General features: G+C 44.0%; 1 protein-coding gene across 7 annotated transcripts; it reads right to left on the bottom strand.

The window, feature by feature from the left end:
- Positions 1-93: 93 nt before the first annotated feature.
- On the bottom strand, positions 94-27,268 carry LRP3 (LDL receptor related protein 3). 7 transcript variants are annotated; one of them, XM_064519667.1, is made up of 8 exons: positions 26,616-27,045; positions 21,593-21,640; positions 20,217-20,355; positions 15,334-15,472; positions 6,550-6,758; positions 5,160-6,246; positions 4,051-4,183; positions 94-3,517 (listed from the first exon to the last, which is right to left on the bottom strand). In XM_064519667.1, exons 4-8 carry the CDS (start codon positions 15,345-15,347, stop codon positions 2,684-2,686), a joined length of 2,277 nt encoding a protein of 758 aa, XP_064375737.1. In that variant the 5' UTR covers positions 15,348-15,472; positions 20,217-20,355; positions 21,593-21,640; positions 26,616-27,045; the 3' UTR covers positions 94-2,683. The 7 variants fall into 7 exon arrangements, with proteins under 7 accessions (XP_064375737.1, XP_064375735.1, XP_064375733.1 ...); XM_064519665.1 differs by lacking the exons at positions 20,217-20,355; positions 26,616-27,045 and adding an exon at positions 27,066-27,268; XM_064519663.1 differs by lacking the exon at positions 20,217-20,355.
- Between the last annotated feature and the right edge of the window lie 544 nt (positions 27,269-27,812).

Here is a 27,812-nt window from a genome sequence, read left to right as displayed (position 1 = left end):
AGTTTGCCTGTGCCTGCAGGGCCCATGCACCGCTTTCCTCTGCAAAATTCACAGTACCCGTGTGACTCTGCACTTAAGGAACAGGCTTGGGGAGGCAGGAGAGAGTATTTTATTGCAGAATACAAAAGTTATGTGCTTACAAAAAGCATCAGACATATCTCTCGTTTATGCAGGGCTATAAACCTTGATAGTGAGGGCTGTGAACATTTCTGTGCACAAGCATCAAATTTCCATTCACCTGGATCGGTAAAAGTTTCTGAAGTAAAACTTTCTCACCGAAATTTCCATTGAGTTACTAAATGGATCTGTACGCAAAATATGTATATGTAAGAAATTATGTGAAGTTACACATTTTAAACTAAAATACAGTGTTAGCTATTCAGAGCTGTACCCAAAATATAACAGTATTTTGAAGCACATATTTCAATTTTAAGAGCCTTACAGCGGTGATAATGATTTAAGGCATAGTATGATCAAAATGATTTTATTATAGAAATACATTTCTGTAACAGAACTAAATATACACTTATTTATAAGGTCCTTCATATCTGCACAATATTAACCTTGAAATATAATCTTCCTTCCAATTAAGTTTACTATTTTATAAATACAGTTCTATGCATTTAAAATTACCTTTAGACAAAAAAAAAAGAAAAGAAAGAAAAAACACTAAAAACTGTAGCCTTAGACACAAACAGCCCTGGCAGTGTAATGACTACAGTACTTGACCTTTCAAAGGTGGAATGTACCTAAAATGTTTACAAATGTTATGAAAGTAAGATCTCTCTTAAAACTACATTTCCTTTGATGAAATGAATCCTGATGACAAAAACACTTGGAAAAAAAAAATGAGCGAGCAGTATTTATTTCATGTAACTGTGATTCTTACTCATTACACATTTTGCCACAACCCCTTCCTGCTATTAATGCTCTTAAAGAATTTGAATCTCCTGCTGCTGGAACACACACTATGAAAGCAATTTGCATCTGAAGGAATAAATAAAAAATCAATTTAATGTAATTCTTCTGAACTACATTTTGCTAACGCCAAAGGCCTATTCCTTGCTCTTTGTAACGAACTCCCACAGGGAGATCCAGTAAAAGATGCAGGACAAAAATACAGCCCATTTAAAGGAATAACATCTTTGACTGACGTAAACTTACTGTTCGTTGCAAAAGCCTATTTCCCAGTACGCTCACAAGGGACCCGCGGCCAGCAGAGCCCAGCTCTACAGACGGCCAAGTCCACCAGTTTCACAAGTTCAGTCAAGAGCTTCAGGCAGCCCGAATTCCTACAGCAGTAGATCGGCTTCAGAGCACCGAGATCGCTAAAGAGGAGCAACATCATTAACTTCCTTGTTAATTCCTGTACAAAGCATTTGGGTTTGTCACTGCATCACAGGGAAATTCAGAGTCCCCGTTAGGACATGGCCAAAGAGAAACGAATGCAGAGCCCCATCCATCGTAGCAGGGCCGAGCACCACACAGGGACGCTGGGTCAGTCTGCACCGAGTCACTCCCACTTGAGCAATGTCACCCTTCTTCCAGCTAAATAACTTGCTTGCTTTTAATTACACTCTAAAAAACAAAAAGGCACCTGTTTACATTAAAGTGTTGCAAAGTCCACACAGTGTCAGCTTTAAAAAAAAAAAAAAAAAAAAAATCGCACTGATCTATTTCAGTTAAAAAAAATGTTTATAGATCTGCACCCAGGTAGCAGATTATATTTCAAAATAATGTATAAGTCTGATCCTGACAGTTACCAAGTGCTCAGTGCTTCCTGGCAACAGGAGCTGTGAAGCCTCAGTATTCTTCAGGGCACACACAAAGTGGTATAATCATAAAAGTCCCTGAAAAAAGCAGTGAAGAGGGCAAAAAGAGCATAGGGAAAAAGAAAGTAATACCTCAACTTCCACAACATCACTATGAAAGTAACAGAACATATGAAAATATAAAAAAGAAATATTGCTGCAAAAGGGGTTCAATGCACTCCACTTGTACTGAAGACAGATAATCTCTTATTACAAAGTTATAGCAGGTAAGAAACCTGATTTCACTCTGCATATTCTATAAAGAAACTTTGGTAACATTGGAAGCTTCAAGGTACATACAGCCATCATCATATTTCTGAGGGGAGGAAAGGAAGGGAGTGATTTCTGTAAGAGAAAAAGAGGAAGCTACAAGGATTTTATTTCCTTCTAAATAATCTTTTTAACTAAAATTATTAAATTTTAATTAAATTACATCTGAAAAGACAGTATTTTATTTCTAGTTTAGTACTCACAGTCACAACGATTGGTGCCTACCTCAGAATCCAACAGAGTTCTAGTTTCAGTAAGACCACTTGGAAAAGCAAAGAAACACAAATTCCCTGAATGCAAAGTGAATAAATGCACAGAAGAAGTAACAGAGGATGGAGATGCCTCCAAACTGCTGTGACACATTCCTGCTCTCCTAGCCCCTGATAACACATACTGGCCTATTTCCGCCCCACTGGAGTTTCAGGAATAGCAACAAAGACAAAAACTTGTCCCTTTTAGTCTTGTATTGCACTCCCAGGGGAATTAAAGCACACTGGTTTTAACAGACAAAGTCGAGAGCACAGACTTACCACCAGTAATCAAAGTGCACCGTAATATAAACAATGAAGTTACAAAATCTACAGGGCTGGAACAAAATTTTATTAGCAAACAAGTAGAGATTCATCATCACTGGTATTGATTTCTGAGAGGGGGGTAGAGGACTCTAACATTGGCACTTCCACAGAATGGCAACAAGCCGCATGAATACCCAAAGGCTCCTCCCGATATGAGTTAGGGCAACATCGGTTTTGTCCATCCATTTGGATATGAACATTCACAGGGCTGTCTGAATAAGCAGACTCCCACTTTTTTAAGGGTAACCTACATGGCTCTTCACTTAATGGATGACTTCTACTTAAACTACTGCCCTCTGGGACAGTCCTTCTGGATGCTGACCCTCCATGGATCGTTTCTGTAGCACTTTCAGACAAAGGATCTCTGAAAGCCTTTCCTGAATCCCCTTTACTGGACTGTTTAAGCTCACTGCTAGAGGTCTCAGTACCCAAAGGTTTGTCAGTGTGTCCAGTCTCAGGCTCTGCATATGCAGCTGTGCAAGTACTAGGTAAGACATCAGAGGGCGACGGTTCTGTGATTTCAGTCTCTGGCTGCAAGCTGCTACATCCAGCTTCGTGTTGGCCCCTGGCCTGGCCAAGAGTATCTGCCTCCAGATTAGGTCCTTCGGGGGAAGGCGGAGGACTCCGAACAGTCCCGTCAGCACGGCTGATGATTCCATCAGCATGGTTGATGATGCCATCACCCAGCGTAGTCTGGGAAGTGCGGGCAGGTGTCAGGAGTGGAATCTGTCCTCTCACTCGCGGCCTGTGGAAGAGCCTGTTCCAGAGCCTGCCTAAGCGCCTTCGAGACGAGCTCCGTCTTGACGAGTGACGTCTCATCTGTCTCCTCATGGCTGTCCGAATATTCTGCAGCACAGAAGCCTGGAATACAGATATAATAAACTATAATTTCATACAAATTTAAAAGACTTCCCCTAAAGCCTGTTCTCTCCGCTAATCCACTAATTTCTCCATTTTACCAGAATTCTTAACCTTAATCCATCAACTTCCTTGTTAAATGTGTATTTTCTAATAAACTAATTGCCAAATAACTCTGCCCCTACCAAAGCCCTTACCCTACCCACACCTCTACCCTTAAAGGGTTTTCCTTGAGTTTAACCTCTACTTGCCTGCCCAGCAAGATGCCCCATTCGTCCTATCTGATCGTCACCAAAGAATCAGACTACAGAGCACTGAGTCTTCTAACATCAGCAACACATTTAATGTGTTCAAAAGTAGCCACAACACTAAGATAGACAACTGTGGTTCTTCACCACAAAGTAAAACATACACATTTTTTAATAGGAGAACTTCCCTAATGCAATTTCACTACTGAAAGAATACAGCTCCAAACTGACTTTATCTAATCTATAGGAGTTTGGCTGCACATAGGTTCATTTGCACTGTCTCCGTACTTGCGATGCATTGTACACAGGGAAGTCTTCAACTGGTGGGATAAGTCCTTGTGCGATCAGCTGCCCATAGGAAGGTGGAGCTTCCCGCCGCACAAACTCTGCCTCTAGTCGTGTCATCTGGGTCTCAAATGCTCTGAAAACAGAACCAGAATTAGAGGAAAAAAAAAAAAAGAGACAGAGAGCACGCACACATGCAGCCATTTACTCCTACCTTCCCTACTTTAATGTAACAAAAGCAGTGCAGAGGAATTCATAGCAACAAGAAAAAGAAACTCTCAAGTAGGCCCAGTGAAAAATCTTATCACAAAGATGCTAAAATATGTAAAAAGGAAAAAGAGTAAAGGGTAAGTGTCAGGGAGTCAAACCAACAAACTCATTGGTGCAGTTCCAACTTGGATTCTGTGGTTATGAAAGTTTTTCCAGTCTGGTTCCAGCTTAGGCCAGTAACAGCATTAGCTTGTTCTGCAAGGATCCAAAGGTTATTTTTGGAAAATACAACATTAAGAACTGGAAAGAATCACACAACAGGGGCAGGCCTGCAGCTGCAAAGAGCTTTGGCTTTCCTGCCAGAAGCCAGGCACCACCAAGTTTCCCAGCATAGCACTGCAGCTTTTTCTAGCTCCTTAGTCAGTCAGATTTGATCCAGGAGAGGATGTGAAGCACACTGTGCCGAAAACACTAACAGAGCAGCAGCATGGCAGAGAGCTAGTGGATATGGCAAGAGACAGGCCTCAGAAAGTCCCTTACCATTTTCTCCCAAAGGACAAAACCATGCTTGCACAAACATTCAAAACAGGCACAGAAACACATGCAATCTGCACAGCAAGGCCAAGGACACTGGCCTTGCTAATACTTACAACAGCTAATACTGTTGTAAGCCCAGCTAATACTTACAACACAGCATTAGCAGTGAGACACACAAGAGCTGACATTCCGCTACTTCTGAAAAACTAGATTACTCTTCTCTAAGCCCAGTGCAGTGACAATTTAATTGTCATCAATTCCTTGGATCATTTTCACTGTATTACCCAAATTCTCTTGGAATAATACATTTAAATAAATAAATAAAAGCCTCAGCTATTAAAGCATCACAGAAGCAAGATGTTCACCTGTATTCCCTGGTCCTTAGAGAATATAACTTAAATGCACAGCCCAGTGCTATCACCAGCAGCAAGCCACACACGAGACTCCCAATCAGAGCAGCGGTGATGACCTTCCTGGGAACGATCACCAGACAGTTATGTTCATCGCTTCCATCCTGGCAGTCTTCTTGGCCATCACAGCGCCAAGTCTCAAAGATGCACAGATTTGTACCACAGTGGAAGTTTCCTGGCTGGCAAGTAAAGCAGTTTTTTTCATCTGAGCCATCTGGGCAGTTCTTTTGGTTATTACATCGGTCAAGTATTGAGTAACAAAGCCCACTGTTTCCTTCACACGGGTATTCATTCTTCTGGCAAGCGGGACAGTTCTCTTCGTCCTTGCCATTTGGACAGTGCCACCAGCCATCACAATGCTGCTTATCTGTGAAACACTCCTCATCACTTCCACAAGGGTGTTCCCAAGGAAGGCAATATCCTTTCACCTGATAGGTTGCATTGAACCCATGGCCAGTACTCTTGGAACGGGCATGATATGAGACAGTGAGTTGGCCCTTTGAAGACTCCACACTCACTGAATGCCTGTTGTTGTGATAAGAAAATGTTTGCATTAATTTATCACCTCTCTCTCCGATGCCATCATACACCTTTACATAGTCATTGTAGCCTAACTGTAAATCAAGCTGCAACAGAACATGTCGATTATCCTGTGTGTCCACGTACCACGTGCAACGAAGGTCTGATCTGCTGTGATCAGCACGGAATAAATCTGGGGAAGCAAAAGACCCATAAAAATTACCCAGCCTTTTACCACAAGAAAGATCAGGACAATTGTCTTCGTCTGAACCATCACTGCAGTCCTTGACTGAATTACATCTCAGCTCGTTCATCAAGCACTTGGTGGAATGGGCTACACTACACTGGAATGTTCCTGAGGGACAGATGCTGGACTGAGGCTCTGTTGGAGGGACAGTGCAGTTTCTCTCGTCCGAATTATCCCCACACTCATCCATGGAATTACACTTCCAAGTACTGGGAATACACTTTCCATTTGCACAGCGGAATTCATCTGACTGGCAAACAGCCTGACCTATTTTTCCTGTGAAAGAGAGGGAGAGGAGAAAAGTCAGTAGTGAAACTTTCAGAAACATCCAATGCCACACTTTAAACGTGGTGGTGGTGGTTAGTGGATTTAAACGTGATCCTGCGTGTCACAATTCAATCTGTCAGGCCAGTACACTTCAGGAATACTGAAATAAAGCCAAGTGGAAAAAATACCAATGTTACCATGGCTAACACCTTACAGTCATCCACACCAGCACAAGACCCTTATCAACAAATATCGTCTTCTGGTTTTGCCAGAGAGAGTATTAGCAAAGCCAGTGAAACTGTAAGATTTTACCTCTAATATAAGAAAGGCGAAATCCCTGAGCCTGTCCTGAGCTTGATGCATCGGAGTGAAAAAATATCCAAACATGATCCCTCGCAGAAATGAAAGATGGAGGTATGGAAGAGCCACACACTTTGTACTCCTCCCTCTTGGAAGATGGGCCGATCATCAACCAGTCTACTGCACATTTCTGAGAGTCTTCCAAATCGAAGTTCTTAAAACTGTTAGGAACAAAAGAAAACACAAGTAACAGAGAGAACACATCTCGAACAAAGCCAAACAGAGAAAAAACAGGCTGTAACAGCTGACTTTCTGCACCAAGCAGTACTGACATAAAGAGATCACATTCAAAGATAATGAAACACCTACAGTACCTTGAGTACATGTAAACATAGCAGTCAAATTTCCCAGTTTGGAAAAGCACCCATCTCACAGGCATAAACAGCATGCCAAACAACTCCAAAAGCTGAAGAGATGATCCTTCTTTCACTCAAAGCTCTTAAAACAAAACTGCTTCCCAAAACACAGACAGGAGTAAAAGCACAAATTCCAGCACGCATTATGCAGAAGGCAGATTTCTTTTCCAACCTTAAAAGTTACGAACGTATGGAAGGGCAGGGGAGACTACCATGCCAAGGGGAGAGGGGAGAGGAAACAGAAGAAAAAGCAATAGGGAGAAGTGCAAACTCCTCAGGGGATCAAAAAGTAAGACAAAACTGGTTCTTCAAGCTATGCATAGGTGGAGAGAGGACAAGAGGAGATAAGGACAGCAAGGAGTGGAAATGGAACTGTAAAAATCTCTCAAACATTATTATTAATTGAAAGGCTAAAATAGTCCCTTCCTGAGAAAGCAAGTGCAGAGTAAACAAATCTACAACCTTTTAGAGTCAAACATTAAGCCTTTCCATTGGCTCAAACCCAAGGGCTACTCAATAGTAGCTTACCTGGGGCAAAGAGGTGCCCAAATTGTTTGCAGGACACTGAACACAACCAAATGATACCCATGACCTGTAGCTCAGGAACCACATAGCATATTTGCGCAGTCTGATTACACAGATTAGATTTGCATTCAGTAATCTGCAATGACAACAGCCACGCACAGAGAAGCATGTTTCATTATGAAAGGGCACATTATTCAGGACACTTAGAAATATATTTTGGTCCTCTTCCACATAATGCAGCTATACAAACAAGCGTGTTAAAAGTCTGTGTGTACTCCATGCAAACACTTGGAAAGAATTTTCAGTAAGGTTGAAATACTCCTACAAAATAGAGGCCACCTTCCACAAAGAACTTCACGCAAACAAAAGAGAGGAATTCTATGAAAAAGATAAATGGAAAGATAACTTTCTGATATCACAGTATAGTTACAAAAGGCTGTAAAAGCCTGCCAGATCTTTCCCTTTGAAGGTGAAAGGGAAAGAGCAGCAACTACATAAACTAGCCAATTCATCTAAACAGGAGTTCTAACCTGCACATACCTGTAGGTTCTGCCAAACACACTGGCTTAAAAATACTCTTAAACAGTAAGAGGGCACTAAAAGTGTTAAGTTAAAATGAAAGTTGAGAGATGTCCAATAACATATGTGCAGGCAAGGACAATCCATCCAAAAGGTGCCATTCCTCTTTTCTAATTCTCTCCCATCGTGCTATATGTATCTCACCAACCAGGAAGAAACATTCCTATAGTGATGTATGTGGGAATGCGTGAGATGACTTTGCTTTAAATGATCTCATCAAGCTTCTGAAATGAGGCTCCAGACGACTTCACAATCAGGAACAAAAAATTAAAGCATTCAACCGTATAAAGATAAACCAAGGAGGATCTCTGTCCCAGGTGTTCTGCAAAAAAACCTTTTTAATGACCAGGAAAGTGTATGAGCAGCCACTAAAACATGAAAAGGAATTATATAGAGCAGCAGTAATAAATTATTGGCACAGTGTCAACTCTTGCAAGAGATCTGAGACAGCATTACTGAGCTACCACGTTGGTTTTGCTTTCTGTAACTCACTTTGGCACCAGAATCAAAAAGGGTTCCTATCATCTACTTGGAGGATTATTTGTAGTGTTTTCTTGTCATAAAAACTTTTTGGATAAGCATTAGAATTTCCTACCTGCCCAGCAACAAATTTTGTAAGAAAAGGGAACAGTCGCTGTATCAAGAAATGGAAACTCAGAATTTGTGGTGGAAAAAAAAAAAACAACTAGAAAAACCATCTGGCTTGTTTGAGACAGATGAGATCATTTACTAGATCTTTTGATTTCTTACTTCTACTGTTATTTTAGGTATACCAGGAACAACCTTAAAGAACTAAACAATTTGTTCTCCTGGCCTTCCGAGCTGTCAGCACTCCAGCAGTGTCATGGCCCACTCACTTTCCCCACTCTAGTGATAAAAAAGCTTCTTTCTAGCTGAAAAAAGCTACTATTGTCTATCACGTAAATAATTCACACATCAGCATTGTAACGTAACACAGGCTGCAGACATCTAAGGGGAGAATTTCTCTCTCTAATAAGCTGTCTGCACCTTATATTAAAATGTATTTATTTCTAGAAAAAAGAAAAAGGTTAAATGTTTTTAAGACACACACAGAGTACAGAAAAGTCAGCTACACTCACTTGTCTTGTTTTCAAACTCTTCTGCAGATGATAGGGATACATATGCAGAGCCTGCACTTGCATATAATTAACAATATCTCCCACTTGCACATTGAGAACTTCATACAGTATATCACTAATAAAGGGGTTTTGGGGGGTTACTATAAAGGGTTTGGATGAGGAAGAAGCTTTAGTCCCACTTTCCAAAGCAGAAGCACAGGCGTCGAGAGAATAGTGGATTTTCCCCAGTGTCACTTGTGGTTCTGGAAGAGGCCCCGTGCAGAACCCCAAACTTCTCAACTCAAAACTCCAAGCTTGAGTCACAAACCAACTGAGTACCCGACACAGCATATACCTGCAAGGAAGCACCATCTTCAGAAGCCTCCCTGCAAACACTAACACACACTGCCTCACAAGGACGCCTTTGCTGAAACAAATGCCTCCATATTAGAAAAAGGCAAAACAGTATGCACAAGAATGAACTGCTTTCTTAATAAGCATCTCAATCACATACCAGTGCCTGGAAGTTTGAAACACCACCGAATAAACACAATTTCTCTGAAATACGGATGTCCTAGTTTTGTTTTAAAATTTTTATACACAATAGATACACATTTCTCCTTCTAATGGCAAAACCAAAAACAAGACAATTCTGTTCTCTCATGCAAACTATAATCAGACACATTTTAAACAAATTTTGCTTTGATTAAGGCATTGTCACTCCGCAGCAATCCTTCCTGAGCCTTCCTGTTACATAATATTGTCTCCAACAGAAGCAAATTTTGTTCCATGTAGACTGATAGCGATTTCACTCCAGACCAAAAACATGGTATATTTGAACAAGGTGTCAAGCATCTTCACCACACAAAACACTCCTTTATAACAAAATACTAAACAACACGTATATGTGTGCGTATATAAATATATAATTATTTTTTGCTTTATAATGCATTTTCAAAAACAAGGTTTTATGTAAGAAATATTTCTGCCATACTGATCTGACCTGAAATAGCCCACTGATCTATTTTACCCAAGAGTTCAGAATAACTTGTTCAACCTCTGCTACTCCACTTCTTTCATCACCTGTAATTAGATCTGCTGCTGATGTTACTGTCTTCTGAAGAACAACTTAATCCTGCTACCCACAAAACTGAACATGGGGACATTTACTTGTTCAGCTGAACTGTCTCAAACTGGTAGGCAAGTTTCTCTGTCAAAAGGCTTAGCCCAGTAGTTGAACGATTGATCGTATAAAGTGGAAGTAAGGGAAAAAGTCTTGTGTGCCTACTGCTTGTAGGACTGTATAAACACCTTACGAACAGTCTTTGGAGATGGACTGAATAACATCTGTAGGTATGGGTCTTGAGGGAGGTATCAGGCACTTTATAGGCAAAAGTCATGGCGTTTTGGGGGATTAAGAAAGAGAACCAAGTCACGCTGAAGCAGAGCGTGCTAATGGACAGTGTCACGCATACCTCACACAGCGCTTGGCAGTACTGGGGGATTTTTAAACAACTTGGGTATGGAACCACTGGGGTTTGGGGGGAAAGTGAGAGGAGACAGGCTGCTGGCAGAGAAAGGGGGTCTTGTTCTGCCACGCACCCTCGCCAGCACACCACGCTGAGGTGTCCGAGGGACCACAGCGTAGGCCCCGAGGTCTGCCCCGCCACGGAGACTGCAGCGTGCAGTGCCACTACAACTCCAGCCTTTACGCACCTCAAATACAGATTTCCCCACCGCACCCCGACTGCTCCTTGGGATGCAAACGACCCCTCCATCCATGAGCTTCACTTGCATGGCAGCACGCCTCTGCCCTGGCATCTCATCAGGCAAAAAATGAAGGGAAGGAGAAGTTCGCTTCCCTGAAGGCTTTTTCCGCTCTCCAAGCAAAGCCGAGGAGAGAAGAGGCACTGAGGCACTAACCTGCAGGAGTCAAACGCTGGTACTGCAAGAACTGCAATATTCACAAGGTGCAACACCCATCACTAATACATATAACACCCTTTAAAACGCTTTGGCCCTCAGCACGTTCTCACTGCCAGCCATAGATCTCCAGCGCAATGTAAGAATAGAGGAGGAGACTGGTGTAACAGAACAAATCATCAGACCAAATTTTTCAGGTTTTGATTCTCCCAAAAGTATTCAGAAGTATTAACTTCAGTTATCATCCTTCTGAAATGTCTCTTTCAGAGCTAATTCTTTCAAAAAAATTTTATTGTGTACAAAAATACATGAATAGTGTAGTAGGTATTGGGAATATTCAAATTTTGAGGATCAAAACAACTAAATGTGAGCTGAAAAATGCACCACTAAATCTGTTTTTAAAAAATTCTGGTGAGATCATCTAATGTTTCTATCAGTGGTACAATCCTGGGAAAAGGTTATTTCCAGTACTGAGAAGGACTCCAGAGACCTCCCTGCAAATTAGAGGATTGGCTATGTATCATATCCTGCCTGTAAGATTATTCAAATGAAGCAAGTGGCATACAATGACATTTTCCTATTGACTTTCTAGTATGTGCATGTTGCTGGAAAGAACTTCATTAGACCAGCTTATCATAAATATTCGTACTCGCTGCTGTAACTATGAAAGAGATGTGCTACCTGCAGAACTGACGCTCAGCAGAGCTAAGCTTTTTGCCATCTGCACTGGGAGGAGCAACAGCAGCTAGAAAAAGTTAGTTCTAAAAATAATGTTGGGAATTCCCTACAACCGTCTTAATTAATTTAGGCACAAACAGCTACAGATTAAAGCACAAAAAATATCCTTTCTTAATAACTGGAAAAGAACAAACACGACCTGATCACGAAAACAAACAAGAAATAGTAATCTGTTGGAGGCTCAGCAGGTGTAAAAGCTGAATGAAAGGAAGTAAATAAATAAGTGTCCAATTTGGCCCTCTAAACTCATTAAAAAATTGGAGAACAAATATTATGGGTAGATCAGTAGAGCACAGCCCCAAAATAAAACAGACCAGCCAATTAAGCATGAGAAGTCACTTCCATTTGCCAGCCTCTCACGGCAAGCGCAGACTGTGAACAATTGATGACTTAATTGGCTCATTAAAAACTTCTGCTTAACCACTGAAGCACAAGGACCTGGAAGTCAGGAAATCTCTTCCATTCCCAGCTCCCAAGCACCAACTAACTTTGTAACCTTAGGCAAGAGACACGCAGTCCATGTCTCTGAATAAAATAAATGGCTGTTATGAGTTTTTCCAATCAATGTGAAATTTTGAAACACTGAGTTCAGCAAAGATAACCTGAAGCAGCCCCTTTAATTTGTCATGTAACATACTAGCAAGCCTTTACATGAACAGTCCTCAGCTGTGCACAGAATTTTAAGCTCAGACGGCATCTGAAAAAAAAATTTTTTCAAAGCCAATGACATGTCACTTCACCAAAGTAAAAGCCAACGAAGGCCAGTCCCCTACGCTCAATTCATCAGGAACAGCCTGAGAGGGTCCCTAAGGCAGCAGTAACCACTCCCACTACTCTATCCTGAATTCTGAAAATGGAGAACATTTTACTCTCAGTCCCACAACTTCCTATAATAAAATGCAGTTTGTTTAACTTCTGCCCATGTCATGGTTAATTACAGCAAATGGATAACAGGACCTGCTAAACAAAGATCTTGATCTTTTTCTCTCATATAAGGAAACATACTCATACAAAGCCTCCAAAGGACAGTACAAAGGCAGTTACTGCACATGCCATCTTTATCTGATCTTACAGGATTTTTACGCAGCCTTTTGAAAACAGGCATAAACATAGAGAAAATGAGAGAGAAAACAAGTAATTTCCAAAACTATAACAGAGTGGCTACTTGAATCCAGACTGACCCAACATAATCCTGGAGAACTCAGGTCCAGTAGCTAGCCATTTGTTCCCAGCTCTCAACAGCATGATTCTGGCAAACAAACAAACTTAGAAGAAAGTACTGAAACACGCATAGTTAACAGAGAGGCACAAGCAAGAAGAAAATATATTTCCTTTTTTATGAAGTCTGCCCCAAGGATTTCTAAAAAGTAAACTATACAGCAAAACAGTAAGCATGGAAATGTGAGGACATGAAGAAAATCTATAGGAACATACGAGAGGCAGGTACTAAAACAAAGCTTCTAAAGGACATGCCCACAGAAGACAGTATCTTTCATCCAAATGCAGATCTGCACACTGTTCCATGGAAAGCTGCTGAATAATAGGTTTATAACAAATCACTACTGACTGCAGTTTTTCTAGAATCAAAACTACTTTCAATTGCAACTTTATCCCTTAATGACTCTTCCTGTATCCCAAATATGTAACTTACATAATATTGCTGTCTTACTGTCAATGAGAATTCAAGATCAAAGGAAATGCATTCAGTGTAACATAACACAAAGAATTTTTTTTACCTTTCAAAATCCAGATCTTATCATAAGAACTAACTGTGTTTGATTTTCCTAAGGGAAAAAAGAAAAAAGGCTACTCTTTTTTTGCCCCTATCAGCAAATTGTTAGGATAAGAAGCATCCCCAACAGTTAAGAGGAAAATATGTTTGTATTTGAACTCCATCTCCCAGTCTGCCTGTATCATGCTAGCCTGGGCAAGTCAGCTGCCTCCCTTACGTCCCTGGCTTTACAAGGGCTACTACCCTCTGAACAGTGTTAGGCATCTAAAGAAATCCTCAGATGCTGTAACACTTTGCATTTCATGTATCACTGGAGTGAGTCATTCCAAGTGCATTTATAGTCAGAAATGTAACACCACAACACATCTGCTACCCACAAGCTAAACAACTCCCTAGGATGTAAACACATAGTTCCCACTGTCTGCATTTGCGTATGAGAGCAGGGTATGGCTGTGTGTATCTAGTGACAGAAAACAAACTCTTTAAAAAGAAATCTTTCAAAATCATTTTGCTATGCACGTCTCCAAACTGTATACACACATTATTACCACTTTCCTCATCCTGCTTTCCCTCATTTCTTCAGGCTCTGTTACACTTGCGTTTGCAGAGGAGAATCCTAATTCTAACTAGGAGCTCTGAGATGATTTCACAGCATAAACTGCAATGCTATTCTCAAGAGCAAAGTTCTGCATCTCATTTATGTGCTTCCTCAGAGTTTCTAACAATCTCTGCTTTGAAACAAATTCCCCAAGTCCAATACAGTTTAATGGGTTTTAAAAGCGCCTTTCTATTTATGGATCTCAAATGCTGGCAGGTATCTACTTCCTTACTGTTGATGAGTAGTTCCTATTTTGAACAATGGACGAAGGAGCCCTCCTATTATTCCATCTGTGGCAGATTTGTTTTTAATTGCAGAGCATCTGCAGCTGAAGAGGTTTGCAGTCTTTTTAAGCAGCTGAGCAAAGAATGAGCAGATGGTGTCAAATACAACAGTACTAAAAACAAAACAAAAAAACCTTTCTAGTTGGGTTTTTTTTTTTTTAATAAGTATTTCTTGGTCTGAGAAGGATGCTATGATTAGCCCAGAGAGATTATGCACATTCACAGTATGTTGATATTACAGCCTAAAATTCTTAGCAAGCCTTTTAGAATATAATGTTTTTTTCTCAATTGTATTTTTGTAGAAAGGGCTGAAATTATGCCACAAATTATAACTATTATTTAATTCTGTAGAAATGAAATAGTTAGCAAAGAGAGCACGTGTTTTGGTTGACAAGTAATTAGCAATGATTATCTTCATCTACCAATATAGCACCATTTCAAGACATTATAGACAAAGCCATTTTTGCTTTAAGAATCTTAAGTAGCCCAACTGAATACAGGCTACTTCAGGTTTTATAGCCTTCACCCATTCTTATTTACAGGCAACAAAGAGAATGAAGTCTATTTAATGTGAGTAAATATATCACTGTTTCCCAACTCCTCACGTATCAGAGGTGGATAAAATTTCACATAGGTAATGTGAAGATAAATATATTGAAAGATGACAAGTGACTTACATGTCTAAAAATGGATATCAGAAGTAACCTACAGACCATGCTGGAACATTTCTAAAATGAGAGGGGTGCCCAACCTGCAATCATGCTTCAGCATAATCAGCTTCAGCTTCCTGCATTCAACCAGTCTGTCTACCTTCAAGTAGCTCTGACAGACGGCTTCATATTGGTATATCAGATAACAATTCACATTTTGTTTCATTTCAGCAAAGCAACCCTTTATCTCCACAGAACATCGCGAACCATACCTAATTGTTATCATGTCTCCACGATCTCCTTGAATGTACCAGCTGCAGTTTACAGCTGGAGGATAGTTCAGTGGCCAGGAAGGGCTGTAGATGACTCCCCGTCTCTCTGTGTGCTGTTCCAGTTCTCCACTGCAAGCAGCTGTTAATGAGGGGGGGAAAAATATTATTGTTAATTCTTTGCCTAATCAAAAATTCACGTTAGCTACAAGAGCTTTCATCAATTTCTTGGGATTGCAGACAAATGAGAGTCAATAATTTTATGCTCTTACCACTTTCTTTCCTGCCCTGGTTTTTAATTAAGACACCTGCTTTAAGCGTAGGTAGGCATAACCTGCATTTCAATGCAGGATCAATCAATAACCTTGCATGAATCCACCAAAGGCTACAATCAATAATACTGCACAGATCTGCCAAGAGGATGTAATACAAAAATCCTTCTTACCAGCTTCCCAAAGCCTGGGTATATCACTCAGCAAATGGAGGAGATCCATACTCAGTGTAGTAGTAGTAGTAAAGTATCTAAAAGCTTATTTTGCTATAATACATTCCTGGACAGTTGTTCATTCTCCTAACCATATCACAAACCTGAAGAGTTTTTAAATGGTTTAAAAAAAGATCTCCAACAAAAAAGGAACAAAAGTAAGCTGGACTTCGATGTCAAATGTTTTCACTGAAAATTATTAAGTATTCCAAATTCCTTCTGAACTCCGCAGATAAATTTTCCAGACAGGGGAAGGAGCAAACAGGGCTAAATAAAGCTCAGTATTTTCAAAGCACTTTCAGATCTTCCTATGGACAATAGAAGGGTAATTAAAGCCAAATCAAAATACTTAAAATTTGCAATTAACCAATTTGAAAATGAAAGTGAAGTGTTCCAAGGACAAATGGGAAAGCTGCTCTGATGGGAAAATGTACTCTCAGTAGATTACAAGAGGGGAAATTCTGTGTAATGCAATAGCTATTCCGAACATTCTCCAAAAATATTTTAAAATCTATTTTTAAAACAAATGACTATTTAGAGCCTGACTTGCGGATCACAGCAGACTTTTCCAATTTTTCATAAAAGCTTAATTTCTCATTGCTTCAAAAGGTGGCTAAGAGAAAAAAGGATGCCTTATATCTCCAGTTTCTCCATATACATACACGTTCAAGTATACTGCACTATAAATCACAGACAGAGTACTGCTTGAAATGCAGCCACGCAAACGCATCATTTTCAAATCGCAGCCAGGATCAGATTTAGCTGCACTGGAGGGACGGGGTGAAGAAGTACCAGCAAAGCTGCCGGCTGCAGTGAAGTCAGGTGACACGGCTGCCTGCACAGGGCCTGGCCAGGGCTGGGACCGGCTGCAGCGTCCCCCATCACTGGATCTCTGCCCGGCACTATTCAGTTTGTTCACAGTAAGCACTTTTGAAGTGAGAGCCACAGGAATATAAAAAGCATTAGATGAGTAACTTACCTGAGGCAAAACACACAAAAAGCCACTATTTTCACCCTCCAAATAGGGCATTCCACTGAAATATATGTACATAACTCCTCCTAGTTTCGAAGGCCACAAAAATGTACAGAATACATGAAAAGATCTATTTTTCAAACAACTATTTTGCAGCAAAGTAGTTACAAAACCAAGGAAATTTCCATCGTCACATTTGGAAAAAGAGAGACGCCACACCAGACACCAGCAAAACCCTAGACTACAGGAACAATTACATGCTTATAAAAGCAAAAGTAAGACCCACAGGACCTACGGCTCTCAATTTGTTTCATTATACACACCAAATCACCCGACTTGCATCTCGATGTGCTCCTCCACACACTTACCACTGCATAAGCGTATCACAGCAGCATAAGAGGACCCTGAGCTAACAACTACAAAAAGGAGAAAGAACCTGGTAAGACTGCATTTCATAACTGCCACATTAGTAAAACTTTTCAATGGGAAAGAAACAGCAGGCACAAAGCAAACAGAGCAAACACGCCGCAGAGCACTGTCCAGAGGCTTCCACCAACAGCACGGCAAATATTTCTGTTCCCTTTGTATCAGCTACTGTTCTGGATTAAAAATACATTCTTGATAGCACACATATTAGAACAGACAACAAAATGATAATTATGCAAAGCTTATTTTAGCTTCCACTCTGAGAAAGTCACACTGATACACTGGTGACTCCACATTATTGCTTTTACTCACACATTCATCAGTGTGGTTAGGCAGAAACTTTATTTTCCCAAATAGTTGTTTTTCAGGCTTAGGAAGTATTTACAAAAATCCCGAGCAACAGTTATTTGAAGTATTCAAGCTTTTCTGAAGCAAGATTGCTAGCAGCTTTTCTTCTGCAATAATATATAGCTGCTAGTTTGTAAGCAGTGGATCTGATAAAACATGACAGTTCAGTTCCTCAGTGAGAAATTACTATTTCCTATTAACACTGCACATCTGCTATTAGCATCTTTAGTAAATGGAGAGAGGAACAGACAAAAGAAAAGACTTCCCCTTTTTAACAGCAAAATAGTAGCTGTGAAAATCTAAGGGCAGAAGCAAGGCAAGGCCTGCACTGATACTGTATGCCACTGCAGGCAGTTCCTCTTGCAACGTTAGTTGTCTTTGATACTTTTCGATGCCTTCACCCTTCTGTCACACAACACGCATTTCTGACTTAGCGTATCCAAAATTAAAAAGGCAACTGCTTTGCTCTTACAAAGGCTCCTACTTTTGATGGACCACAGATCTTAACTCGCACTACCAAAACGTACTCGCACTACTTCAGGGTGTGTCCATGGCCTCCAAACCCATTGTGAGAAACTGGCGGGGCCAGAGGAAGGAAACTGCTATTGTGCTCACCCAAACCTCACTTGTTTGCCATATGCTTCTGACGCCTTTCATTTCCCATCAGGGCTCATTACTATGGTATTTGCACGTCAACAGATCTGCTTCCTCACCAGCTGCCTCCTCCTCCTTCCTCCTCGCTGTGACTGCTGCGTGCTGAACAAGGTGAAGCGTTCAAGTACTGCTTCCCAGAGCTGCTCTTTCACCTACTTAAGTGACTTTTTTTGTTTTTGAAAGAAAAACTTACACTGAACAGAGCCCTCAGTGCTGGGAACAAAACAGAAGAGCTACACTGGGGCACGGTTTCACATTGCTGGGGTTTCAGTGGCAGTAAAGCATCCCCAACTCCCTTCCCAGCCCCTCGGCCCGCTCCCACCTCCAACACCCCTCTCCCCAGCTGCGGCAGCGGGCAGCCGCCTGCGGAGCTCACGGGCCCACCCAACAGGGACCGGCTGCAAACTAGGTCAGCGAGCGATCGTGGTTAAGCGCCGTCTCACACCAAAGATGAGATACACTTCCTGCAGTCACCACGCTGTGCAACGGGGGAGAAACTGCTAAAGCCGGTACTATAGCGAAACGCCGCAGCACAGAACTGCACCCCTCCGCCGTATCAAACGCCTTCCAGGTTGCGCTTCTCGTGTAGGACAGAGACGGTCAGAAAGTTGGGCACAGCACAGAGCTGCACGCATGCAGTACTGCGTTATTCAGTTAGGCTTCAGCATGACACTGTGATTTCTTCAGGAAAACAAAAGCCTTTTCAAATCACCAAAACATCTGAAGTAAATCTCTAAAAAAAAAGAAAAGGCGTAATCCTGGATTCCTCACAAGGCCTCAGAGACAATTCAACAACCTTTTTATTTTTCTTCTCCCAACAATTGTTCTACAACTGTTTTTCCTACAGCCTTTCTGCGCAGAGGGTGAAAATACAACTTCGTAAAAGCTCGAGACAGCTTACATTTTCTGTGTTCAGGATTACTGAAGAAGCGTAAGAGAATGCCAATCCCTAAACTGGCAAACCAGCAAACATACCAACAAAAAATCTTATTTTCTGAGATAGCATATTTAAAAACAGATAAATCCTGAAGACAGATTAGTAATGATTACCTTATACCTTAAAACACAAAAACCCTTTAAACAAATGCCAGAAGAGGTTTGAGTTCAGAGAGTTTCTGTCAAGCAGACATAAATCTTACTGAAACTTTCTGTAATAATCAAGCGTCTAGTGGGTTCCTTCTACTGCGAAGAGCAGTTGATTCCCCCCGCCAGTTAAGTGTATCACTAACACTTGCTACTAAAAACTTGCAAAGTAGTTTCCAAAACAGTGCATCAATAGTCTTACTCCTGTTTTTGCAAGAGGCCCAGCTCCACCAAAGGACAGGACAGCTTGCACTGGGGGCACTAGACTGTGCAGGAATGAATTTTAAGATGATCCCAGCATAAATCCTGCAGTTCTGCACCGTTCTGCAATACCCCAGGGTCTGTCCCAGACACAAGGGACAGATCTCAATCATATGCTCCAGGATGAGGGATGGTTTGCACCTGCCACAAGGAACTTTCTTCCAAACTCAATGCTTGGCAGCATATGTTTTCTCAGCAGTTATCTCAGGGTAGGCAGGAGACTCTTCCTAGTTCCCTAAAATGCTCCCTCAATGCATACATTGCTTAACGCAGGCTCCTTACATCAGTGGAGGGAAAGGACTTTCCGAGGGCTCCCCTTCACTTTATCTAGTCCAACAGCAGGCTGGCAGGCTGCTTCTGCCCCCGTATCGGAGCAAGCAAACGCCCAGCCCAAGGGCTCAGCCTGCCGATCAGACAGAGCTGGAGCTGGCTAGCGCTCGGCTGGATGGACAGGCTAGACTGGCTGGCTGAGAGCAAGGAGAGAGGGGACCCGGGGGGAGGACGGCGTCCTTTCAGCAGCAGCAGTTTCTCCAGCTTGGAGTGCTTGCACAAACACAGCGGAGGTAGCGGCTCTCCCTGCGATCTCCAGAACTCATTATTTCTGCTATTGCTAGCTTTCTGAAAAGAAACCACACTCTACCCCATCGTAAAGATCACCTCTGTAATGAGCTGCTCTGCCGGGCCGTGTTCAGGAGAGCAAGCATTCCTCCCAAATTCTATCAGGGCTCTTTAAGTCAGACCTCCTGCAAAACGATTCCTGCCAGGGTCATCTGCCTTACAAATGCATCATCCTAACCTGCAACACAGAGGTAAGAGAAGCTACACATGAACCACACTATTGCTCTGGCCTTTGATGATCATTTCCCCCCCATTCTGGTTACACTGTCAGGAGACAGAGCAACTCAAAGCTATATCAAGACAAGAAAACACGAAGGCTACCATACTCCAAGGTTTTCCACAGACTTGAATGAATAAAAGCAAAATGTTTCATCTATCTCTTCCTCCTTCTAGCAAAAAACAGCATTAGAAAGCAGTAGAGTCAACTGCACGGAGTGTCATATATTTCAAACTAAAGTAGTATCACCAATCTAAGCTAGCCACTGTATAATTACTTAAGTTACACTTAGTATACTCATATACCACACAGCCAAAGGATGCGAAGCTCCATCAAAAGCCGAAGAATCACCCGGACAGAACGTTGACTAGGACAGAGATTACAGTCTGGATTTTTTCCAACAGAACAATTGAAATACAATGTTAAAAACAACAAGTGTCCCAAGTGGTTCATCCAAACTTCCCCTAAGCTAAATTTAGGGTGTTATCTAATCATAAAATTACTACCCTTTCCTGATTTAAATCTTCTCTCAAAACCCCACGTTGACTTGAAAGCTCAGAGTCCCACATTAATCAACCCATTGACTTACAATTATTTTTGTGTTTTCTCATCTCCTTTTCTCCTGTTTTCCATATTTGGTTATTCTGTTTTAATTTAAAAGTTGCGTCCTCTTTGGGCAAAAAATATGTCTATCAATGTGATTGTAGACTGACAGGCACAAGGGGGGCCCTTATCACTGAGAGGACCTCACACCCTGATTACAGTGTCACAATAAAGTAAGCAAGTAATGGCACTGCTGCAGACAAGGAAATTACACTAAGTGCTGCAATTCTGGTTGCATTTCCACTTTGACATTCACGAGACATTTTTAACATTCCAGTTTTAGTTCCCCCTGGGAATGGGCCACCGTCCCCAGCCTGACATTCCCAGGCACATTTCCTAGACATAGATTTTTCCCCTGAACATATCAGCATGTACTAAGACCTTAACCTCAAGCTTCCATTTTTTTTCTAGCACAGTGATATTCATGGAGTCTAACAACCCCAGGAAGATTTAAAGTTCTGAACTTCCTAAAATGTCATTGCTACTCTTTTTCTCAAGCAAAGGTCACACAGTATTGTTTAAAGATGTCTTCAGATGGGAAAGAAGCAACAACTTCAGAAAAACCGTAAACATAAATAAGAGAAATGTGTCTTACCTAATGAGGTAACAGCACTTTCTATTTTCCCGGTCAGGAAGAGATTCACTGTGTAAAGAGAGAAAAATAATGCTCACACAGATTGCATTGGTATAAGGATGCAGTTAGTAGTTAACCATTTCTAAGCATTTGCCATGGTGCTAATATAAGTGATTTGCATTCTTCCAACAAGAACCTTGCTTATCCACACTGACAAGTCACATAATCAACTAATATCCTTCACTGTAGCTATAAAAAAGCCAACACAGGATGTTAGTTCCGTATCTGTCAAATATGCTACCAAGAGAACCAGCTGCCAATCTACTCCAAACTGCCTTCCGTTTTTTTTCTTTTTTTTAATTGGAAAGACAGAAGAACAATTACGCTAAAACACTGATAATCACAGCCAGTCACTTTACCTGCTCAAACACTGGAAAACAATTATTGAGATTATCATCTTCAAATATCTCTTCTCTGAATAAAGCAAAGTTTGTTTCTCCCAGGCAAATGTCACCTTGAAAATAAACTGCAAAAGCTAACAGGATTAACTTGACTAATCAAAAGCAGTGAAGTTTCCAAAAGGGTCCAGTGGTAAAATCAAAGCAGGATGAGAAGATGCTGCAAAACACTTACAAATTAGTCTCCAAGTACTCTTCATTGTCTCAGAAGTCTCCTCTCACAGTGCCTACCCGTGGGAGTGATCTGATAAGAGTTGCTAATTGCCAAAAAAAAATTTCTCCTATGCCATCATTACCTCAGAGGTCAGTGGAATATGTAGTTCCACATCAGTTTCCCCATATAGTCTTGAAGGCACTTCTCTAATGGTTAAAGTGTGTTTCACTAACTGCTCTCATTTTTAGCAGTGTTCTACAATCTACACACACAGTCTAATAATATCAACATGAGAAACGTTAAAACAAATTAAAAAGGTCCAAAAAGTTACCAAAACTTCACTTACAACAACCCAGGCAAACACCCACTTTGGCTTAATTTTGCATGTATTAAATCCTAAATGTACATCTGTCAGGAAGCATTTAATAAAAAAAAAAAATCATTAAAAATGAACAATAGGAGAAAAGAAGAGAAACTGTCCCTGTTCCCAATGGCCACCTGGGAAGCTGCTCGCAATTAATACTATTTATATGTTACAGTAGTGCGTATGAACGCAGGCCATTGCCTTAGACACTGTCCAAACACTGCCAAACAATGACTCTTGCTCCAGCCACCTTCTGGGATAACTTAACCTAGCACCAAAAAAAAAAAGAAAGAAAAAGAAAAAGTACCCAGCACTAACAGGGTGGAAACAGAAAAGCTAAAAACAACTCCTTTGGTTTTTGGCTTGCCAGTTTGAGCTCAATCACAGTTTTCAGTCACTTGTGGATCTGAACTTTTACCAAATCCTAGCAACTCAGATGCCTTCAGCAGCCTTTCAGTGACCTGTATCTAGATGTCCACAGTTCGGACGTCTTCCTTCCTGAAGCCAGACGTCCAAGAGCTAAACACAGACTCCGATTTCAACACATACACAGACTGCTAAGTACCTCAGGCTGAGACCAGGCCCTCCAAATCAAAGCGAACACGGCTCCTGACATCACTAATTAGAGAAAATTTGAATTACTGACTTCAGGATATTACCACAGATGGAAGGAAGGACAACTTTGGCTCTGTTTAAATGGTTGCAGGGTTGCACTTTTTAGTAACGTATGAAGGAAGGAGGGCAACCGACTGACAGCATGTGTACGCTGCGGCTTGAGAAGAAACAGGCTTGATCTGCAGATCTATGTCAATAGGCGTTAACACCATCTTCAAAGGACCTCAATAGCACTGATATTACATAAGTAATGTACAGAAACATTGTCACATAACAACATGCTCCATAATTATTTATTTCACAGCACCAGCGTGCTCCAATAGGTCAGGAAGTCTACCTAAGAGCAATACTGCAGTCCTGCATCAGGAAATGGCTCAAAGTTATCTCTGCTAACCCCTTCTTTGGGTAAAGCAGCATATCCATACCAGAGAAACCCTGGATCGCAGCAATAACGGCTGCACATAACAGCACCACTATTCCTGTAACCATAGAAATTTAGTCATAAAGACTAAAAAGAAATTAACTAGTGATTAAGTCACAAATTTGATTTTAAGAAAATTAAAGTATTTTATTTTGCTCCAAAGGAAAGCACATAAATGTGCTCTACATAACTGCTATCACCACAGTTGAAAGGACTGCTTGAAGTCGCATTGCATGGAAACGTCTGGGTCTTCTACTGTCACGCTACACCCTCTCTTCGTGTTTCCACCTGCGATCTTCCAAGCGGTCGCAACAGGACACTAACTCCTACGCGGCGGTTACCGCGCGCCTGACTGCCGGCCCCCCTCGTCCTCGAAAAGGGAACCGCAGCACGGAGACAAGGGGAGCGAGAGGGAAGAATTAGCTGACTCAGAGTCACGTTACTTTCTTCTGAGGACTCTCAGAAACAGCCTGAGTTTGCTAGAGAAAGATAAAGAGTTAGAGGCAGCTTTGCACAGAGGCCTGTCAGATACCTAAAGAAGATAACCCCCCACACACCCAAAATATTGTAGCTATGCAAAAGCAAAACATCTGTTGGCTGGTGCGTGCGAGTTGCTTTGCTCTCATTTCAAACTCTTTTACACTAAGACAACAGTCGAGAATGGCTCTCTAAAACAAAGCCCAAATTTCACATCAGGTCCTTCCCCAACAAGCAAATGACCGCATGGTTTACAGCATCTTTCTTCCCCCTCAACTCAAGACCATCAAATAAAACATGAGGGCACTCCAAACTAGTGTCTTCTGAAGCACTCAGCTCTCAGAAGTGTCAGAGGCCCAGAAGAAACAACAGCCATTCCCTCTCGGTTTTCTTGTCCCTTGTCAAAATAAAACCTTGACGTAAAAGTCCGGGGATATATCAGAAAGTTCTGCAAATACTCTTTTTCTTAGCAGCTGAGGGCAATTATGGGAAAGCCAGAAAAAACAGTGACAGCTCAGCTGGCTCACACCGGACACAGGAAACTCGCTGTGTCCTTCATTTCAACTGCTAAGTAATTCTCAGGGCGAGCTTTTCAAGGAGGAAAGTGGTTATTATTCGTATCAAAAGGGCAACTTACATCTTTGCCTCTCTGCAACAAACGGCAGCTGCCAGTCTTTCCCCCCAACCACAAGCTAGGACCTTCGCTGCTTTGATATTTTTTCTGCTAGGTAACATCCCAGGCCCTCCAGAATTTCTCAACAATGAGAAACAAAATGGCTTCACGAAAGAACAGTTGCAGCAACCCACTTCCAGCCTCTGGAGCAGCAGTTTGCAGCCGAGGTCACATACAGCAACGGCCAGTGGCAGTGTCTACACACACACCCCAAACATCACAAAAAGCTACAGGAAAACAAAAAATGTAAGAAAGGAAAGGCTGGAGAAGCGAGAGAGCAGGAACCGAAAATAAAGACAAGAGGAAAGCACAGAGAGGCAGGAAGTGAAACACAAAAATAGTTAGAGAGGCAGCACCGCATTCGCAAGGGCTCACTGAACCAGCATACCTGACAGGCTTCCCCCCTCCCGCGTTTCTCAACGTCCACAACCGTCAGTTGTGCGAGGAATCGGAATAAAACACTCCAGCCAAAAAGAAGAGCCAGACGCTGAAATTCCAGATGTGACAGCAAGCAGAGATCTAGGAAACTTTTAGCTTCCCATCACCCACAGCAAAATACAAGAAGTATTCTCACTTAAACTCTGGAGTTCATACAATCTTTGAATATGATACTAGTCATTTTAAGAACAATTGTGCTACGGCTCTTATATAACAAAAGCTTTAACAAAGCTTGGCCAGACTCGGCCACAAAAACCAAGGAATTAGAGATCTGGCTGAAACTTGTATCTTTAACTCTGTATAAACAGTGCAGCAGACGTACTCATCCCGTGCATATCTCTGACGCTCGCTTAAGCCTCTGCAAAAACGTTCCCCTGCTCAGAACTAACATCCAAACCGTCCTGTAGCTTAGGCAGCAATTCACCTTGTTTTTCCTTTAATTAATATGCACCCATCTGAAGTAATCAGAGAACTTCTACATTTTAACTTCCTACATTTTTCTAGGCAAGTGCTAATGTTAAAAAAAGAGCTTTTATAAAAACAGAATGAGCAGAACAATGGGCCACAAATACACGTTTCTGACAATTCATGTAATGAACACTATTTATTATTAGGGATTATTTCAAATGATCTCGTTTACTACCCCGGCAAAGAGCAGCTTTTCTGGCACAGACAACCTCGAGGAGCCCTAACAGCTCAGGTTAGCCAAGCCACCACCAGACCAGCTCAAAGTCATCGCACCCCCGCGCCGGGCGCTGCTCTGGGACCAACTCTGCTCCATCACCATCTTTTCGCAGCAGGTCGGAGCAGAGACGTCAACTTTCAGGAACTTCCAGCCTCAGCACACCCCTGCTGCATACACGCGGGGCTCCTCGCTCGCTCACCCCGGCCGCCGGCCGCAGCACCGCACCCCGAAGGGCACCTCGGCCGCGGGAGGACTAGCGCTGCGCTGCGCCGCGTCCCCGCAACTTAACACCTGCTGCGGAGCGGGAGCAGCCGCTGCAAGCAGACGGCAGGGAGGAGCGCGGAATGTGGCAGGGAAACGAGACAAGAAAAAAAAAAAAAAAAAAAAGAAGTAGTGTTTTTTCCTGCCGCCACCCCGGAGCTGTCAGCGGGGCGGCCGGAGCCGCGCGGCCCCCGGGGCTGCTGCCGCCGCCAGCCGCGGAGCCGGAGCTTCCCCCGCGCCGGTGCCGGGGCCAAGAGCGAAGCGCAGCGCGCCCGCTCCCGCGGAGCCCCGGGCGCCGCTCCGGAGCCGGCCCGCAGGCGGCCGCGCCGACAGCGCAGCCCGCGGCGCCCGGGGGCCGCCGGCCCTGCCCAGCGCTGCCCCGGGGCCGCCGCCAAGTTCTGCCGGGCCCGCGGAGCCCCGCCGGGCCGCGCAGGCCGCCGCAGGTGCCGGCGTGCCCGGGCATGCCCCGCCGCCGCTGCCCCCGCCGCCGGCACTCACCCAGGCAGATGGCGGCGAGCGGCCCCAGCGCGCCCTGCCGGAGCTCCGCGGCCGCTGCCTTCTCCATGGCGCGGCCCCGCCGCCCGCCCTCCAGTGCGGGGGAAACCGCCACGGCTCCGGCCGGCGGCTCGGCGCCCGGCGCTGCTCTACGCCGCCTGCCCGGGGCCGGCGGCGCGGCCAGCCCGCGCTGCCGCCGCAGGCCGGGGCGCCGGGAGCGGCGCTGGCGCATCCCCCCGCCGCCGCCGCGCCCCCATGGCCGGCCCGCGCTCGCCGCGGCGGGGCAGGTGGAGCAGCACGGAGCGCGGCGCCGCCGCTCCGCCGCCGCCGCCCCACGTGACCGGCCCGCCGTGCCGTGCCGAGCCGAGCCGAGCTGAGCAGCTGCGCCGGCCGGGCCGCAGGGCGCGGGGGCAGCGCCGCCCCCGCCGCTCCGCGCCGCGCAGCGCAGCGCACCTGAGGGGGGCGGCGCGGCCGCGGCCAGCCGGCGGAGCGGAGCGGGCGGCGCGGCGCGGGGGGCCGGCGCGCTTCCTGCCAGGCACGGGGCGCCCCACTCCCGCCTCCCGCCCCCTCAGCGCCCCGCGGCCATGGCGCTGCCGCCGGCGGGGGAGGGGGCGGCCCCAGCGCCGCGGGCGCCTCCCGCCGGCCGGGCCGGGAGGCCGCGCCCAGCACCGCCGCGGCCCGCCGGCCCCTCCTGCTGGGGGAAGCGGGGGCGGCGGGAGGGGCGGGCTGGCGCATGGACGTCGCCGGGCGCCTCGGCCGGGTCCCGGCTGTCACCGCGCTGCCCGCCGCGGGGAGCCGCCGCCGCCCGCTCCCGCCGGCCGCGGGGCGCCGCGCCGAGGCCCCGGCCCTGGGAGCGGGGCTGCTGCGCGCGGCCTTGGCCCGGCGGGCGCGTCCCAGCACCGTGCCGTCCTGCTGGGACCGGCAGGCGACGGCAACAGGGGTCAGCCGGGACCCTCTGAGGGGGTATCAGGCCCCGACACGTGCGGGACATCCTGGTTCGGGCGAGGGAGCAGTAAAATGCATCAGCTCTACCTCACGTGTTTCCTGAACTTTGTGCTATTTTCCAGTTCAGCGTGCGCACATCCTTCCCCCTCCCCACCCAAAAAAAAATACACCACTGACAGTTAATGTGTTCATAAAGCAGCTGCTCCCTGAGGGAGCAAAGCCAACGCCCGCGCTGCCGCGGTCCTGCGGCGCGGC

This window comes from Dromaius novaehollandiae, chromosome 13, assembly GCF_036370855.1.
Source record: "Dromaius novaehollandiae isolate bDroNov1 chromosome 13, bDroNov1.hap1, whole genome shotgun sequence".
Taxonomy (NCBI): Eukaryota; Metazoa; Chordata; class Aves; order Casuariiformes; family Dromaiidae; genus Dromaius; species Dromaius novaehollandiae.
This window is presented reverse-complemented; position numbering and strand designations above follow the sequence as displayed.